At 51.9% G+C, this 14,083-nt stretch overlaps 7 protein-coding genes across 7 annotated transcripts; 5 read left to right on the top strand and 2 right to left on the bottom strand.

Annotated features, from left to right (window-relative positions):
• The first annotated feature begins 64 nt into the window (after positions 1–64).
• On the top strand, positions 65–1,395 carry BCR37DRAFT_384044 (uncharacterized protein). The gene has a single exon (XM_040870154.1). The coding sequence runs from the start codon at positions 273–275 to the stop codon at positions 1,230–1,232; it is 960 nt and encodes a 319-aa protein (XP_040722290.1). The 5' UTR covers positions 65–272; the 3' UTR covers positions 1,233–1,395.
• BCR37DRAFT_384043 (uncharacterized protein) lies at positions 1,079–4,256 on the top strand. The gene is made up of 2 exons (XM_040870153.1): positions 1,079–1,217; positions 1,258–4,256. Exon 2 carries the CDS (start codon positions 1,339–1,341, stop codon positions 4,210–4,212), a length of 2,874 nt encoding a protein of 957 aa, XP_040722289.1. The 5' UTR covers positions 1,079–1,217; positions 1,258–1,338; the 3' UTR covers positions 4,213–4,256.
• Positions 4,257–4,506: 250 nt separating this feature from the next.
• Positions 4,507–4,887, top strand: BCR37DRAFT_395516 (putative 60S ribosomal protein L35; the record flags this gene model as incomplete). Its single annotated transcript, XM_040871636.1, has 1 exon — positions 4,507–4,887. One exon carries the CDS (start codon positions 4,507–4,509, stop codon positions 4,885–4,887), a length of 381 nt encoding a protein of 126 aa, XP_040722288.1.
• Positions 4,888–5,306: 419 nt separating this feature from the next.
• BCR37DRAFT_352084 (kinase-like domain-containing protein) lies at positions 5,307–7,109 on the top strand (the record flags this gene model as incomplete). The annotated part of the gene is made up of 1 exon (XM_040868101.1): positions 5,307–7,109. A coding segment is annotated over one exon (1,803 nt), but the record flags the coding sequence as incomplete, so codon positions are not given.
• A 703-nt stretch (positions 7,110–7,812) lies between these two features.
• BCR37DRAFT_174450 (vacuolar protein sorting-associated protein 26-domain-containing protein) lies at positions 7,813–9,275 on the top strand. Its single transcript, XM_040866277.1, has 3 exons — positions 7,813–7,929; positions 7,970–8,086; positions 8,129–9,275. Exons 1-3 carry the CDS (start codon positions 7,900–7,902, stop codon positions 8,891–8,893), a joined length of 912 nt encoding a protein of 303 aa, XP_040722286.1. The 5' UTR covers positions 7,813–7,899; the 3' UTR covers positions 8,894–9,275.
• BCR37DRAFT_395514 (chaperonin 10-like protein) lies at positions 8,941–9,999 on the bottom strand (the record flags this gene model as incomplete). Its single annotated transcript, XM_040871635.1, has 1 exon — positions 8,941–9,999. The coding sequence occupies one exon, from the start codon at positions 9,997–9,999 to the stop codon at positions 8,941–8,943; it is 1,059 nt and encodes a 352-aa protein (XP_040722285.1).
• A 92-nt stretch (positions 10,000–10,091) lies between these two features.
• BCR37DRAFT_401085 (mediator complex subunit 13 C-terminal-domain-containing protein) lies at positions 10,092–14,026 on the bottom strand. The gene is made up of 2 exons (XM_040871824.1): positions 13,557–14,026; positions 10,092–13,512 (listed from the first exon to the last, which is right to left on the bottom strand). Exons 1-2 carry the CDS (start codon positions 13,819–13,821, stop codon positions 10,142–10,144), a joined length of 3,636 nt encoding a protein of 1,211 aa, XP_040722284.1. The 5' UTR covers positions 13,822–14,026; the 3' UTR covers positions 10,092–10,141.
• Between the last annotated feature and the right edge of the window lie 57 nt (positions 14,027–14,083).

Raw genomic sequence — 14,083 nt, 5'->3', positions numbered from 1 at the left:
CAACTGACACCGTATTCCTTCCACACGTGTATGCACAGCCTCTGAGTGAACTGCGCAACGGAAGCATCAACAAGACTCAAGAGAGAGCAGGCAGGCAGCAGCAGGCAGTGACAGCAGGTGAGCAACGCAGCGTACATACGACACAGGCACTACTTCATCGCCGCCCTTCCCTCTCCCTCCCTCCCATCTACTCACTCCTTCTCTTTCTCTCTCTATCTATCTCTCTCTCAAACAATAACATCCTCATCCCCCGCACGCCAGCATCAGCGGCCATGGTCGACATCAAAATCGACACAAGCAACCTGGAGCAAGGCGCCCAGCACAATAGCCAAGGCATAGACCTCGTCCCGCGCAGCCAGGCCAGTGAAATGACCTCCACCGCTGCAGGCAACACATCAGGCGATGGCAACAACAACAACCTACTCGCCGTTCCCGGTAAACCTACAGGACGATCCGGTAGTGTCTCTAGTGCAGAGAGTACCTTGCCCTGGGATGATACCGGTGCGCGCGGTGAAGATCGCGAGACAGTCCTTGAAGCAGCGCGCGAGATTATGCACCAGCGCGATGGTGATGAGACGGGACCTTTTGCCTTCACCAATACGCAACTACAAGCGCTCATGGATCCGAAGAACCTGGAAGTCCTGCGGCAGATGGGCGGCATGGCTGGCCTCGTCAAGGGCCTACAGTCAGATGTCCAGATGGGATTGTCTTGGGACGAAACAACCATTCCTGTGCCTGTGACCCTGCAGGACGCGCTCGCTGCTGGTGAATCGCCAAGCAAGGAGATGCTCAAGATGCCCGTTACAACAGGCGCGCCCACACCGGGCATCACCAAGAAACCAACCCTTGGCATTAAAAAGACATTGACAACACGCAGTACCATGAAGGTCGACGAGAACAAGATGGAAGACCGCAAGCGCATCTACAGCACCAACACCCTCCCTGCTCGCAAAACGAAAAACATCTTCCAGCTCATGTGGATCGCGCTGCAGGACAAAGTCCTGATTTTGCTGTCCATTGCCGCCGTTATTTCACTTGCTTTGGGTCTTTACGAGACTTTTGGTGAAGAACCCGACAGGGACGCTCAGGGAAATGAGATCCCGCAGCTCGACTGGGTGGAAGGTGTTGCTATTGTTGTGGCTATTGCCATTGTCACTATTGTCGGCTCAGCCAACGATTACCAAAAGGAACGCCAATTCGTCAAGCTCAACAAAAAGGTACGTTCTATTTAAAGCTTGACATGCACTAACAAAACAGAAAGAAGACCGCAAAGTCACCGTCATTCGATCTGGAAAAATTGTCCGCATTTCTGTGTACGACGTTGTTGTTGGCGATGTCATGCAATTCGAGCCAGGAGATGTCTTGCCCGTCGATGGAGTCTTGATTGCTGGTCACAACGTCAAGTGCGATGAATCTGCAGCAACAGGCGAATCCGATACGCTCAAGAAAATTCCTGGACAAGAGGCGCTCGACAGCACGGATGCTGGTGAAGCCTTCTCCAAGAAGGCCGACCCATTCATGCTCTCTGGTGCAAAAGTCAGTGAAGGTGTCGGTACTTTTCTCGTCACATCCGTGGGTATCCACTCCTTCAATGGTAAAACAATGATGGCCCTGCAAACCGAGACTGAAGACACACCGCTCCAGCAGAAACTCAACGTCGTGGCCACAACCATTGCCAAGCTCGGTGGTGCTGCTGCACTGCTCCTGTTTGTTGTGTCCTTTATCGAATACCTCGTTCGTCTTCGCAGCAACAACGGTACACCCTCGCAAAAGGGACAGGAATTCCTGGACCTCTTCATCATTGCCGTTACCGTCATTGTCGTTGCCATCCCAGAAGGTCTGCCACTCGCTGTTACCCTTGCACTTGCCTTTGCCACTACGCGCATGCTGAAGGACAACAACCTCGTTCGTATCCTCAAGTCTTGCGAAACCATGGGCAATGCCACCACCATTTGTTCCGACAAGACGGGCACCCTCACGCAAAACAGCATGACGGTGGTGGCTGGTACACTTTCGCTCAATCACAGTTTCACACACTCTGTGGATGATGCGCCTGAACCCACGGGCGACTTGTTGGCTGGGGAAAAGGCAGAGGCGGACGCACAACTCGCTATCCAAGCAGAGCGCGATGTTGCGCGTCATTTGGGTGGCAATTCAATGCCTATTACCAAATTCGCCACAAAGCTCGGTGCTGCGGTGAAGGATGTCTTGCTCAAGGGTATCGCCATCAACTCGACTGCCTTTGAAGGTGTGGATGAACACGGCAAGCAAGGGTTCGTTGGATCCAAAACGGAAACGGCTTTGCTTGAATTTGCAAAACTGCATCTCGGCATGGAGCCCGTGTCTACTGTTCGCGCCAACCATCCGACCGTCCATTTGATTCCCTTTAGCTCTGAGAAGAAGTGCATGGGCGCTGTGAGCAAGCTTGACGATGGTTCCTTCCGTCTCTACTTGAAAGGTGCCTCGGAAATCATCCTTCGATACTGTTCAGACGTCATTCAAGATCCCTTTATTGACGACAGCAAGATCATCACTCAACCACTGCAGTCTGATGATCGCGAGAAGCTCGAAGGCACAATCAGCCGATATGCCAACGAGTCTTTGCGTACAATTGGTCTGGGATACAAGGATTTCGCACAGTGGCCACCTGCAGGTCTTCGCCCTTCAAGCGACGGCTCCCTCAATTTGGATGACCTCTTCACTGGTTTCACACTCATTGGTATTGTTGGTATTCAGGACCCCTTGCGACCTGGTGTCAAGCAGGCTGTGCTTGATTGCCAAGGCGCTGGTGTCGTGGTGCGTATGGTGACGGGCGACAATCTCATCACTGCGCGCGCGATTGCCACTGAATGCGGCATTTACAATGAAGCAGCTGGTGGGATCATCATGGAAGGTCCTCAATTCAGGCGTCTCGGTCATACGGAAATGGATCACATCATTCCCAGGTTGCAGGTGCTTGCGCGCTCGTCTCCAGAGGATAAGCAGATTCTTGTGCGTCGACTCAAGCAGCTTGGTGAGACGGTTGCCGTGACGGGTGATGGCACAAACGATGGTCCTGCCCTCAAGATGGCTGATGTTGGTTTCTCCATGGGTATTGCCGGTACGGAAGTAGCCAAGGAGGCTTCTGCCATTATTCTCATGGACGATAACTTTTCCTCGATTGTCAAGGCAATGGCGTGGGGTCGTGCAGTCAATGATGCTGTCAAGAAGTTCTTGCAATTCCAAATCACCGTCAACATTACGGCTGTGCTGCTCACCTTCATCTCCGTTGTCTCCGGCAGTGACTCGTCGTCTGTGCTGACGGCTGTGCAACTGCTCTGGGTTAATTTGATCATGGACACACTCGCTGCTTTGGCTCTTGCAACAGATCCCCCAACCGATACTATCCTGAAGCGCAAGCCTGCCAAGAAGTCTGATAACCTCATCACGTTTGATATGTGGAAGATGATTATTGGTCAGGCCATCTACCAACTCACCATCACCCTCATCCTATACTACGCCGGAACGGGCATCTTTGGTTGGGATGAGAACCGGACTGCTATCCAAGCCAAGCAAATCAACCAGACCGTTGTATTCAATGCCTTTGTTTGGTGTCAAATCTTCAACCAACTCAATAACAGGCGGCTGGACAACAAGTTGAATGTGTTTGAAGGTATCACTCGCAACTGGTTCTACTGGATCATCAACCTTGTTATGATTGGTGGTCAGATCATGATTATCTTTGTGGGTGGACGTGCCTTTAGCGTTGTGCGCATCAGTGGTACAGACTGGGCCATCTCCATTATTGTGGGTCTCATCTCGATTCCTGTGGCCATCATCATTCGTCTGATTCCCAACGATGCCATTCGGCCCTTCATCCCTGCCTTCATCCTCAACTGGGACAAACGCCGCCCGATTGACATCTCAGACGAGGAGCGTGCAGAGTGGAACCCTGCCGTCAACCAAGTCCGCGATGAACTTGCCTTTATCCGCAATATCCGTTCGAGCAGACGTATTGGCAACCTGGGTATCCATGCAAAGAGAAAGCAAACGGCCAAGTACTTTGGTGGCAACAAGGATCAACACAAGCGTGCTGCCTCTGGCTCTGTGGCTGCTGCGTTGTTGCTGCCGTCGTTTGTGGCGACTGGACCGGCTGGCTTTGGGCCGCCGTCGTCGCCTGCGCCGAGCCAGAGCGGATATGCTGGCTCGACCCGGTCATCGACCAAGAAGTAGGATTATTGGTGCCTGTGTGCAAATGAGGGGATTCAAAGCCAGTGTTGTGTTTGTAAGAGTAATATTGTCCATCTGTGCTGTCTTTATCTGTTGCGTGATTGTGACTGCGGCTTTCCCCATTTTCTGTATTTTCTGTGACTGCCTTTTTCTGTCAACACGAAATTTGGCCGCCAGCGACAATCGAGCAGCAGCAGCGAAGGGAAGCAGCATCTAAGCAGGGAAAGCATCCAGCAAGCAGGCACAAGAACAAGCTCAGGAAGCAAGCAGCAAAGGCGACAAGACACATATACACAAATGGCAGGAGCAAAGATCGCAGCGCACACACTCAGGTCGCAGAACAAGGCAGAGCTGATGAAGCAGCTCGAGGACCTCAAGCAAGAACTTGCTTCCCTCCGTGTCCAGAAGATCGCAGGCGGTGCATCCAGCAAGGTCACCAAGATCCACGACGTGCGCAAGAACATTGCTCGTGTCTTGACCGTCATCACAGCCAACCAGAGGCAAGCAGTCCGCGAGCAGTTCAAGGGCAAGAGGACACCCCTTGACTTGCGTGTCAAGCAGACCCGCGCCATCCGTCGTCAGCTCACCAAGTTCGAGGCGACCAAGATCACCGAGAAGCAGAGGAAGAAGCTCGTCCACTTCCCTCAGCGCAAGTTTGCGCTCAAGGCCTCCGCTTAAAGCGTTGGACAGGGCTTTTGTTATGGCTCCATCCTTGTCGCATCTCACACACCCTTTCACGAAGCATCAACTCTCATCTACACCATCACATGTCCTCATTGACAACATCAATTTGTGTCAGCTGAGGACTAGAGCTCCACGCGTTCTGGTGAGGCACTCATCACTTTTCGTTCACCTCTACGCCGAGTCTCACATCTCCAACGGCTCTTATATAGCAGCTACATAATACTAGCTCCCGTTGACCAAAGACTCCCTTTCCTGTGTTGTGATCCCATGAGCTATACCTTGACACTAGATGTAGACGCGGCTGACTTGCATCCAAGACAACACATCACAACCACGGCGGGGCGCGCGCCTGCAGGGCCGCCAAGGAGCTTCAGCTATCCTTTCGCTCTGCTACAGAAGCTGCAGAAGCTATCATGCTCAAGGCCATCTCAGGTCTCGCGGGCACTTCTGGGATCAAGTCGCAGTACATCATCGATGAGCAAGCACCGACATTCAAAGCGGGCGCCTGGCAGGTCCAGGATGCGACGCGCAAATCAACAGGACAAGTCGTCAGTGTCCTCACGTTTACAAAGAGCTCGCTCAGTCAACCGCTACCACGAGCCTCTGGCGGCGGCTCTTCTCTCAGGCAAGCGACAGAACGCATCGTGCAGCAATTGAAAGCTGAAGTCGCATGTCTTGCAAGATTACGCCATCCTGCCCTCTTGGAAGTGGTAGAGCCTATTGAAGAGACGCGCGGGTCACTCCTTTTTGTCACGGAACGCGTCTCTGGCTGTCTTGGCATGCAGGTCTATGAAGACGATGACGCGAGTTTCGGCAGCAGTGGACGGCGGCATCGCGGGAGTGAGTCGAGTCGTTTGGATGAGGTGGAGATCCAAAAGGGACTCTTACAGCTGACGATTGGCTTGGAGTTTCTACAGTCTGTTGCTGGAATTGTGCACGGCAACTTGGTACCTGATGCCGTCTTCATCAATGCCAAGGGTGACTGGAAGCTGGGTGGCTTCAGCTTTGCCGTGGCAGTAAAAGAAGCAGCGACGTATGAGCCGCCAGAGCAGGACACACGTCTACCAAAGACTGTACAACGCAACCTCGACTATGCAGCGCCAGAGTTCATCCTCGATGACCAAATTGATCCGCTCAACGACATGTTCTCGCTTGGTTGTCTCATCTGTGCGCTTGTCTCTACCAAGCGGCAGAGTATCATTCAAAGTCATCAAAATATCCATCAGTATCGCAAAGCGATAGAGCGTCTGAGTGTCGACGCACTCTCAGGTGTACCGCCGTACCTGAAGCAGATTCTACCACAGCTTCTGACGAGACGGCCAGGCAACAGACTCTCTGCCAATGCCTTCCAGTCATCACCCTTTTTTGACAACATCCTCATGAAGTCGATTCGCTTCCTTGATGCATTCCCGGAAAAGACGGCGTCTGAGCGACAGAGCTTCATGAAGGGCCTACAAGGCATCATTCCTCAGTTCCCGCCTCGTGTCTTGACAAAAAAGATACTGCCTGGTATTATGGATCAGTTCAAGGACGTCTCATTATTGCCACTTATCCTGCCCAACGTCTTCCTGATTGGAGAGGGCATGACGCCGAAAGTCTTTTCTGAAGCAGTGCTGCCTCGTCTCAAACAGCTCTTTACCTTGTCAGAATCGCCTGGCTCACTGAGCTTCCTTCTTGATAAGGTGCCTTTCCTCAAATCCAAGATTACAGCATACGAACTCAAGGAAGATGTCATGACGATTGTCTACACTGCCCTTGCTGGGGATGTCCAATATCTACAGGAGAAGGCCTTGAAAGTATCTGTTGAAATCTTGCAAGACTTGGATCTCGTCACCGTCAAGACAACCCTCTTTCCGAAAGTGGCAGAGGTCTTTTCACACACCACCATGCTGGGTACCAAGGTTACGGCTCTCGAGACGTTCAATGCAATGGTTCAACATAACCTGGACAAGTACACCATCACAAAGAAATTACTGCCATTGATCAAGGCCATGAAGACAAAGGAGCCCGATGTCAGTATGGCGGCATTAAAGCTGAGCAAGTCTTGCGGGACACGCATTGATCATGAGAATATTGCACTCGATATCCTGCCTCAGCTCTGGTCCATGGCGCTTGGTCCACTCTTATCACAAACGCAATTCAAGCAATTCATGTCAGTCATCAAATTATTGTCGGAACGCGTCGAGCAAGAACAAGTCAAGAAGTTGACGGATTCAGGGGCTCCTGTGGGATTGCCCTCATCCCAAGGCAGCACGCAAGATCAAGCATGGGTTGCAGGCGGCGCAGCAGTAGAGGAAGTTTCTTTTGAAGCACTCGTTGCCGGTAATGCTCGGCCTGCAGCGAATGTGTCCATGGCACCTCAACGGTCAGCACAGCAGTCGATGCCAGCTTCCTTTGACTGGTCGACACCGAGTGTCCAGCATGCCCCAGCAGCGCCTATGGTGAAGTCTTCAGGCCTTGGCTCGTATCCCGCCATCATGCCTGCCACGAGATCTGGACACTCGCCACCGGCGGCAGGCGTCTACAACAGCAATCTAGGAACCAGACAAGCTACTATGGCTGCAGCGAGTAAACCAAACTACAGCATTTCAACAGACAGCAGTATAGATTGGAGTGCGGCTACCTCAAGACCTGCTGCTGCACCGGCACAATCATACGGTCTCGGTCAACAGTCTGGTGCCGCTCCCTTTGGATGGTCTACGCCGCCGATGCCTCAACAAGGCTTCAACCTCGCTCCCCCGCCAATGCACCAGACAAGTCAAAGTCAGCAGCAGCAGCAGCAGCAGAAGAAGCCGGCTAATGGACTATCGGCGTATCAGTCGCTGTTGTAGTATGAGTCTTCCTGTAGCTACAATGATATGTGACTGCTGTACCCCGTCAGCGTCATGCTCACAATCACCGACTCGTCCACTCTTGATCCTGTCGCGTCCCTTATAGCCAGCGTCGGGCCTTCTGACAGGTCCAGCTTGATCTTCAGAAGCGAGGCCTAGTCGTGCGCAACTAGCTATGGCGTCGTTGCTCTTCAAAGCACCACTTGTACGCATCATACACTCGACTGCGCCAAGACTGACTGCAGGACATTGACATCCGTCTCGATGGCGAGGATACACGCAAGCTGGTTGATATGAAGGTTGGCAAAGACCGCAAGGAGAAGGCGCCGCTGTATGCGGATGGCGAGACCGTCTCTGGCATTGTAAGCACTCAAGCATGACCGCAACAAGACGCTGACCAGCAGATTACCATACGGCCGAAAGACGGACGCAGACTCGAGCACAGCGGCATCAAAGTCCAGTTCATTGGCTCCATTGAGCTCTTCTTTGATCGCGGCAACCACTATGAATTTCTATCTCAACAAGCAGAACTCGCTGCCCCTGGAGAGCTGCGCAATGCCGTTGACTTTCCCTTCAGCTTCAAGAACGTCGAGAAGCAATACGAATCATACCACGGCATCAACGTGCGCTTGCGATACTTTGTTCGAGTGACAGTCTCGCGACGTATGCCGGATGTGGTGAGGGAGAAGGATATCTGGGTGTACTCGTACAAAATGCTATCGGAGCAGAATGCGCCCATCAAGATGGATGTTGGTATTGAGGATTGCCTTCACATTGAGTTTGAGTACAGCAAGGCAAAATACCACCTAAAGGATGTCATTGTGGGCAAAATCTACTTCCTACTCGTCAGACTGAAAATTAAGCATATGGAGCTGTCTATTATACGGCGAGAGACGACAGGCACGGCTCCCAATCAGTACAACGAATCAGAGACTGTGACCAAATTCGAGATTATGGATGGTGCTCCTGTCCGTGGTGAGACCATCCCAATTCGTTTGTTCCTGGGCGGCTTTGACTTGACGCCGACATTCAGGGAAGTCAACAAGAAGTTCTCGACACGATACATACTGAGCCTGGTGCTTCACGATTGTGAGGGACGTAAGTACTTCAAGCAGTCAGAGATATTGCTATATAGAGAGCCAGGCGATGAGACAGAGGCGTCAGCATAATTTGACGTTCAATGGCATAAATGAGATAAGATAGTTTTCGCAACGGCTCAGGCCAACCTGTAGCAAAGCTTCTCGGCGGAGACGCCGCCCTCCTGCTGTCGTTTGAATCCGGCCAGAATACCATCAAGACCACCGTCGAGCAATGTGACCTTGTTTGGCTTGATGACACCCTTCTCGAGCATCTCTGGAAGGGCCTCGAGTGTCTTGACCCAGAACGCCTTGTCTTCCTCGCTTGCATGGAATTCGAAAGGCCCATAACTGAAGGATCGTCCGAAGACCGTGTAAATGAGAGTCATGTCGGCAGTGATCTTGCTGTTGAGCTTTGCAATTTCGTCCTTCTTCTGCGGTGGCAAGAGCGTCGTAATTTTACCGCCCTCAGAGGAGAGAGCCTTGGCAACATTGAGTGTCGTCTCTCCCTCTGAGATGCAGTCAAGTGCAAGCTTCAACTGTCCTTTGGCGGCTTCTGCAGCCTTCTCAGGCCACGAGGCATCTGCATAATCGAAAACCTCGTCTGCGCCCAATTCCTTGAGCAAGCCGTGGTTCTTCTTGGAGGCAGTTGCTAGCACAGTGTATCCACCTGCTTTGGCGAGCTGAATGGCGTACTTGCCCACGCTAGACGAGCCGCCATAAATTAGAATTGGCTGAGGGGTCTTGGCGGGCTGGGTGTAATCTGGGACGCCGAGTCGTTGGTTGATGGCTTGCACCGCAGTAGCAAAGGCCAAGGACGTTGCAGCAGCTTCCTCGTCTGAGGTGTTCTTTGGCACATGGTACAGCTGCTCCGCTTCCGTCAAGACGTACTCGGCAAAGGCACCTCGCAATGGTTCATCGCGCAGGCCGTGAACAAACCCAGCAACACGCTGTCCCTTCTCCAACTTGGCAGCAGCACCCGTTGCACCTTCAGCAATCTCCTCCACGGTACCTGAAAAGTCACATCCAATGATACGGCCCTCTGGGCTCATGTTAAGACCCTTCCAGTCGGTCGGGTTCTGTGCCAAACTCTTGACCTTGACCAAGACCTCGCTCGTGCCAGCTTTGGGTGCTGGACGAGTAACATCCTTGAGCACGGCTTTGTGATCGTTCGAAGTGATAAGAGCACGCATTGACATGTTGGATGGCTACAGGAAGTTGAATTGACTCGGGTCTTCAAATTTGTAATGCAAATTCGACAATGACGTCCTTGGGGAGGCGACGAGATGGAACTGGACTTGGGATTAGCTAGATGAGACTAATAGTATCGATTGTACGTCGCTAGGGTTTGTAACCATTCAGTGATGTATGCATCATTGCGGCGTGCATAATGTGTCGCGGCACAATCCCCCCTTGGTACGTGAAGCCTCCAACGTGTGCAAGAGTGGCAAGGTTGCGCATCTCCTGCAGCAGCTCATCAACTGAACATCGTCCATCCAAGTGGAACACACTCAGAAGCACAGATGAGGCGGATTGCGTCACATTCAACCCGGGAGCTTTGACCAAATATGCGGATGCGAGTGGTTGTGGATCCGCAAGATTGGATGGCCCAATCTGGAACTTGGAGAGCTTGATGGCGAAGACCTTCTCGGACGGGTCATCAAAGTCCCCAATCGGCCTTTCTAATGCAGTCGCAAGCGGCTCATCTTTTGGTGTCTGAGGTTTAATCCTTTCTAGAATGTGCTCCTTTTGCTGCTCCTCAGTCATGCCTTGTAGCGCGTCATGTTCCTCTCTGGCGATCTTTTGCAGATAGGCCAGCAGCGGTGGTTGAACGAGCATCGCTGGTTCAAGATCAATACTCGTCACAGAGATGCGGAACTTGTTTTTGCCCTTTTCCAGCGCTACCATGCGCAGCCATGCATTGATCTCGTCTAAGGATATACGCTTCCCGACTTTCGTCACCACCAGGTGCCAAGCAATCGGAAATACAGAGATGAGTTCCATCGTATGGTGCCAGATATCAACAAAGACAGCAGCAATAGAAGCATACTCGCTGGCTGTCGCTGGTTTTGCAGCATCTGTACGGAGTCGATACTGCCGCGCACGAAATGCCTGGCCTTGAGAATCGGACCACGCGACCGTTACCCATGGCTGCCCTGGCGTGCAGGCATAAGCAACATGGAAGGGACTCCCGTCATCCAAGATGGAGGGATAGTCCTCGACAGTGTGGTGGAACTTTTTGAGAGACTCGATGCCAGGTTGGGCTAATTGGTATGCCGGCGCGTAGAGCTTTGGATCGCTGTCGGTGGCGGTAAGCTGACAACGATTGTAGACTTGCAAGCATAGAGCGACACATTCTTTTATGCGTAGAGCTTTGAACCCGTCCACTTTGCAAACCTGGTCCACATCAACAACTTGGAGAGCAACGTGCATGAATATGCTCTTCTTCTTGTACTTGGTGACCATATTAAGAAATGACAGGAAGGCTAGATCTGACAGCTCGAATGGATTGAAGAAATGTAGCACAATATTAAGACATTCTGCTGAATGTCCCGTCTTGGTGTCTTTTTGCCAATACTTTTGGATCTTGTTGAAACCGTTAGATAGACTGCTTGAGTTGTCATCCAGACGGAACGGAAGATAAGAATCTTCCACCTTGTCCTCATATAGGAACTGTCCTAGATTACAGCCATAATAAAGCGCCCGCAAATCATCAAGATAGCGAAATGCAGCATGCTCAAGCAATTCTCCTTCGGGATAAAACACGTAGTGCACTGCATCCTTAGGTCCATCCAGCGGAGATAGCTGCGCCGTGTACCAGAGACGGATGGCTGATGTAGACATCTCATAGTCCTCCATAATTTCTTTGTGTGTCTTTTCATCGATATGCGCTCGCGATAGCAGCACTCTGGGCTCTCGAAGTAATGTCACATGGCTTGCCAATCCTGCTGGATGATTCTTGCGCTGAGAATTCTTTGGCTTGAAAGCGTTGCTGCTCTTTGGGTCTTCATAGATAGTCGCTACATCGTCCAGCTTCAGTTGCATAGGCGCCTGTCCAAATGTGCTCTTGCAGCAGGAAATAACATTCTCCATATCCGAGTCGCTGAACCAGTCAAGGTCATATAGATCGGTATTAAATGAAGCTGCTGGCAAAATTGAGGTTTCCCGGAACCCGGCGATATTGGGACCACACAAAAGCGAGCCAACCAAGTCAATCAGGTCTGCTTCCTCTTTCGTTGGCAACGCGAGCTTCTCCAATTGCGACCGTAAACTGAGATGGGTCGATTTGATTGGGTTCGAGGCAATTCGCGGTGACACCAAGTGCCAGGGTATATTGGGCGGTGGCGGATCAAATTCTGCCTCGGATACAAGATCATCCAGCAGTGCCTTGACGTGACCGCTCGATGTTGCACGTTCTCGATCATAGGCATCATCAGTCATCTCTTCGTCGCTTGAAGGAGCATTATCGGCACTGGACGCAGACGAGCCGGCATAGTATTTACCGCCGGGGCCATAGTGATTGTGTTGTTGCGCCAAGGACATTGGCGTAAAGTGGGATGGAACCGGTTGTCGATAGCGCCGATACACTTCTCGGACGCTAGCAGCAGCTTTGTCTGCCTCACACGCAACAATATTGGGCGTTGCTCCAAACTGTGAGGCTGGTGTGATCATATCAAAGCTCGCAGTCGGAGGTTCAGTTGGTTGCGCTGACACAGGTGCTTGTGTCCTCATGTCTGTCTCCATCGGTGTGGGTAGATGATTGATGCTTTCGATTTCTTGCATGATGACCTCTGGACTATTTCGGTCGAAAAAGCTAAAGTCGGCATCCGTGACGTGCATGTCTTCATCATCTGAATCGTGGCTAGCCTTTTTGAGAAAGGGACCAGGCGTTGCATCTGGAGGAGTTGGATAGACATGATGTGAGTCGTCTTTGCTTCCAGGCTTCTGTGCAGAGGCAGGGCGTTGCTCGGAAACTGCTGGCTCTACTGTCGCATCAGGCATCAGATTGTCTGTACTTTCATTGGCGTCCATTTCCTTCTGTTTCTGCACTTTGCGCTCCATATCTGATTTGCATTGCGCTAGCCAAGTATCCTTGAGTCCGAACCAGGACTCAGGAGGTGGCTTCACTTGCAGTGCAGTGTATGGCACAAACGTCAATGCCGACGGCCATAGAAAGCTCTCGTCGCCTAGATGGACCCTGACCCAGCGGCTTGTATCAAGAAGCTGAAAACCAATCAGCTTGGTCAATTGCAACCGGTAAGCCTCACTACTCAGCTCAAAACTGTACTCAACCAAGGTTGCTTTGTGACCTGACGGAGCCAGATAAACCGGGTCGCCGGCTTCCAGTTGCTTCGAGTGCATATCCAGTGCAATGAGTTGGACGTCAGTCTTTGCCAGAGCAAGAGTCAGGTCGCCACTCACTGCCAAATGCAGACTCATAATGCACTGACGCTGTGGGCCGGGATACCTGCCGTTGGGCAGCGGCTTCAGGCACAAGTTCTCGTCAAAACTGTGCTCAGTCAGTTCTGGGAGAGGCGACAAGAGACATGGCCCGAGTGGTACGAAGCCAGCCTTGGCACAGCGATATGTCAACTGCAAGACGAGGGCCTCCTTGAGTATCCTGAGCGCAATGAAGAGATCTGTGGCATTGCTCATGTCTGCAGTTGAGAACCCGACCTCAGACAGATCAAGACGTTGCTCTTGACCGATTTCTGAGTGTTAGTGGCGACCATCAAGACAGTCAGTATGAGCTTACCTTTAAGCGGCTGTGTCGATAGCCGGCTTTGCTTAGTGTCCTTGTCATCCTCTGAGAGGACAAAGTGCCACAGCTCCTGTCCGATCCGCTTCACAAGAGCTCCCTGGCTGCGTAGGTCTATCTCGATGCGCGTGAGTGCTTGAACGTCTGTAGAATCCGACGCACACCATGTCGTCCATTGCGCTTGTGTTACGGCAAGAACCCTCAAGATCGAAGTCAGCCTATCGGCCTCGAGCAAAGGCGGCAAGTGGTCTTGTACACTCATGCGAAAGCCATACCAGAGCTACCACAGAAGGCTCAAATTCGAATAGGTCAATTTAGGTGAGAGCAGAGAAAGAAGCTACCCCCTCAAAGCGAAGTGGGCCTTAAGCCATACAGTTTCCCTAGATATGCAGCTTGCGGATAAGTGACCAGAAGAGATATAGCGGGCACCGACAGATGCAGCTGAAGCTTGGTCGCGTCGTGGGGGGAACTGAATTCACGTGAGGTTGCGCGGACAGACCTCTGACTCTGGACTCTCTTCGCTC

Source organism: Protomyces lactucae-debilis, assembly GCF_002105105.1.
Source record: "Protomyces lactucae-debilis strain 12-1054 chromosome Unknown BCR37scaffold_26, whole genome shotgun sequence".
NCBI lineage: Eukaryota > Fungi > Ascomycota > Taphrinomycetes > Taphrinales > Protomycetaceae > Protomyces > Protomyces lactucae-debilis.
The sequence above is the reverse complement of the archived record's forward strand: the minus strand, read 5'-3'. Positions and strand labels throughout refer to the sequence as shown.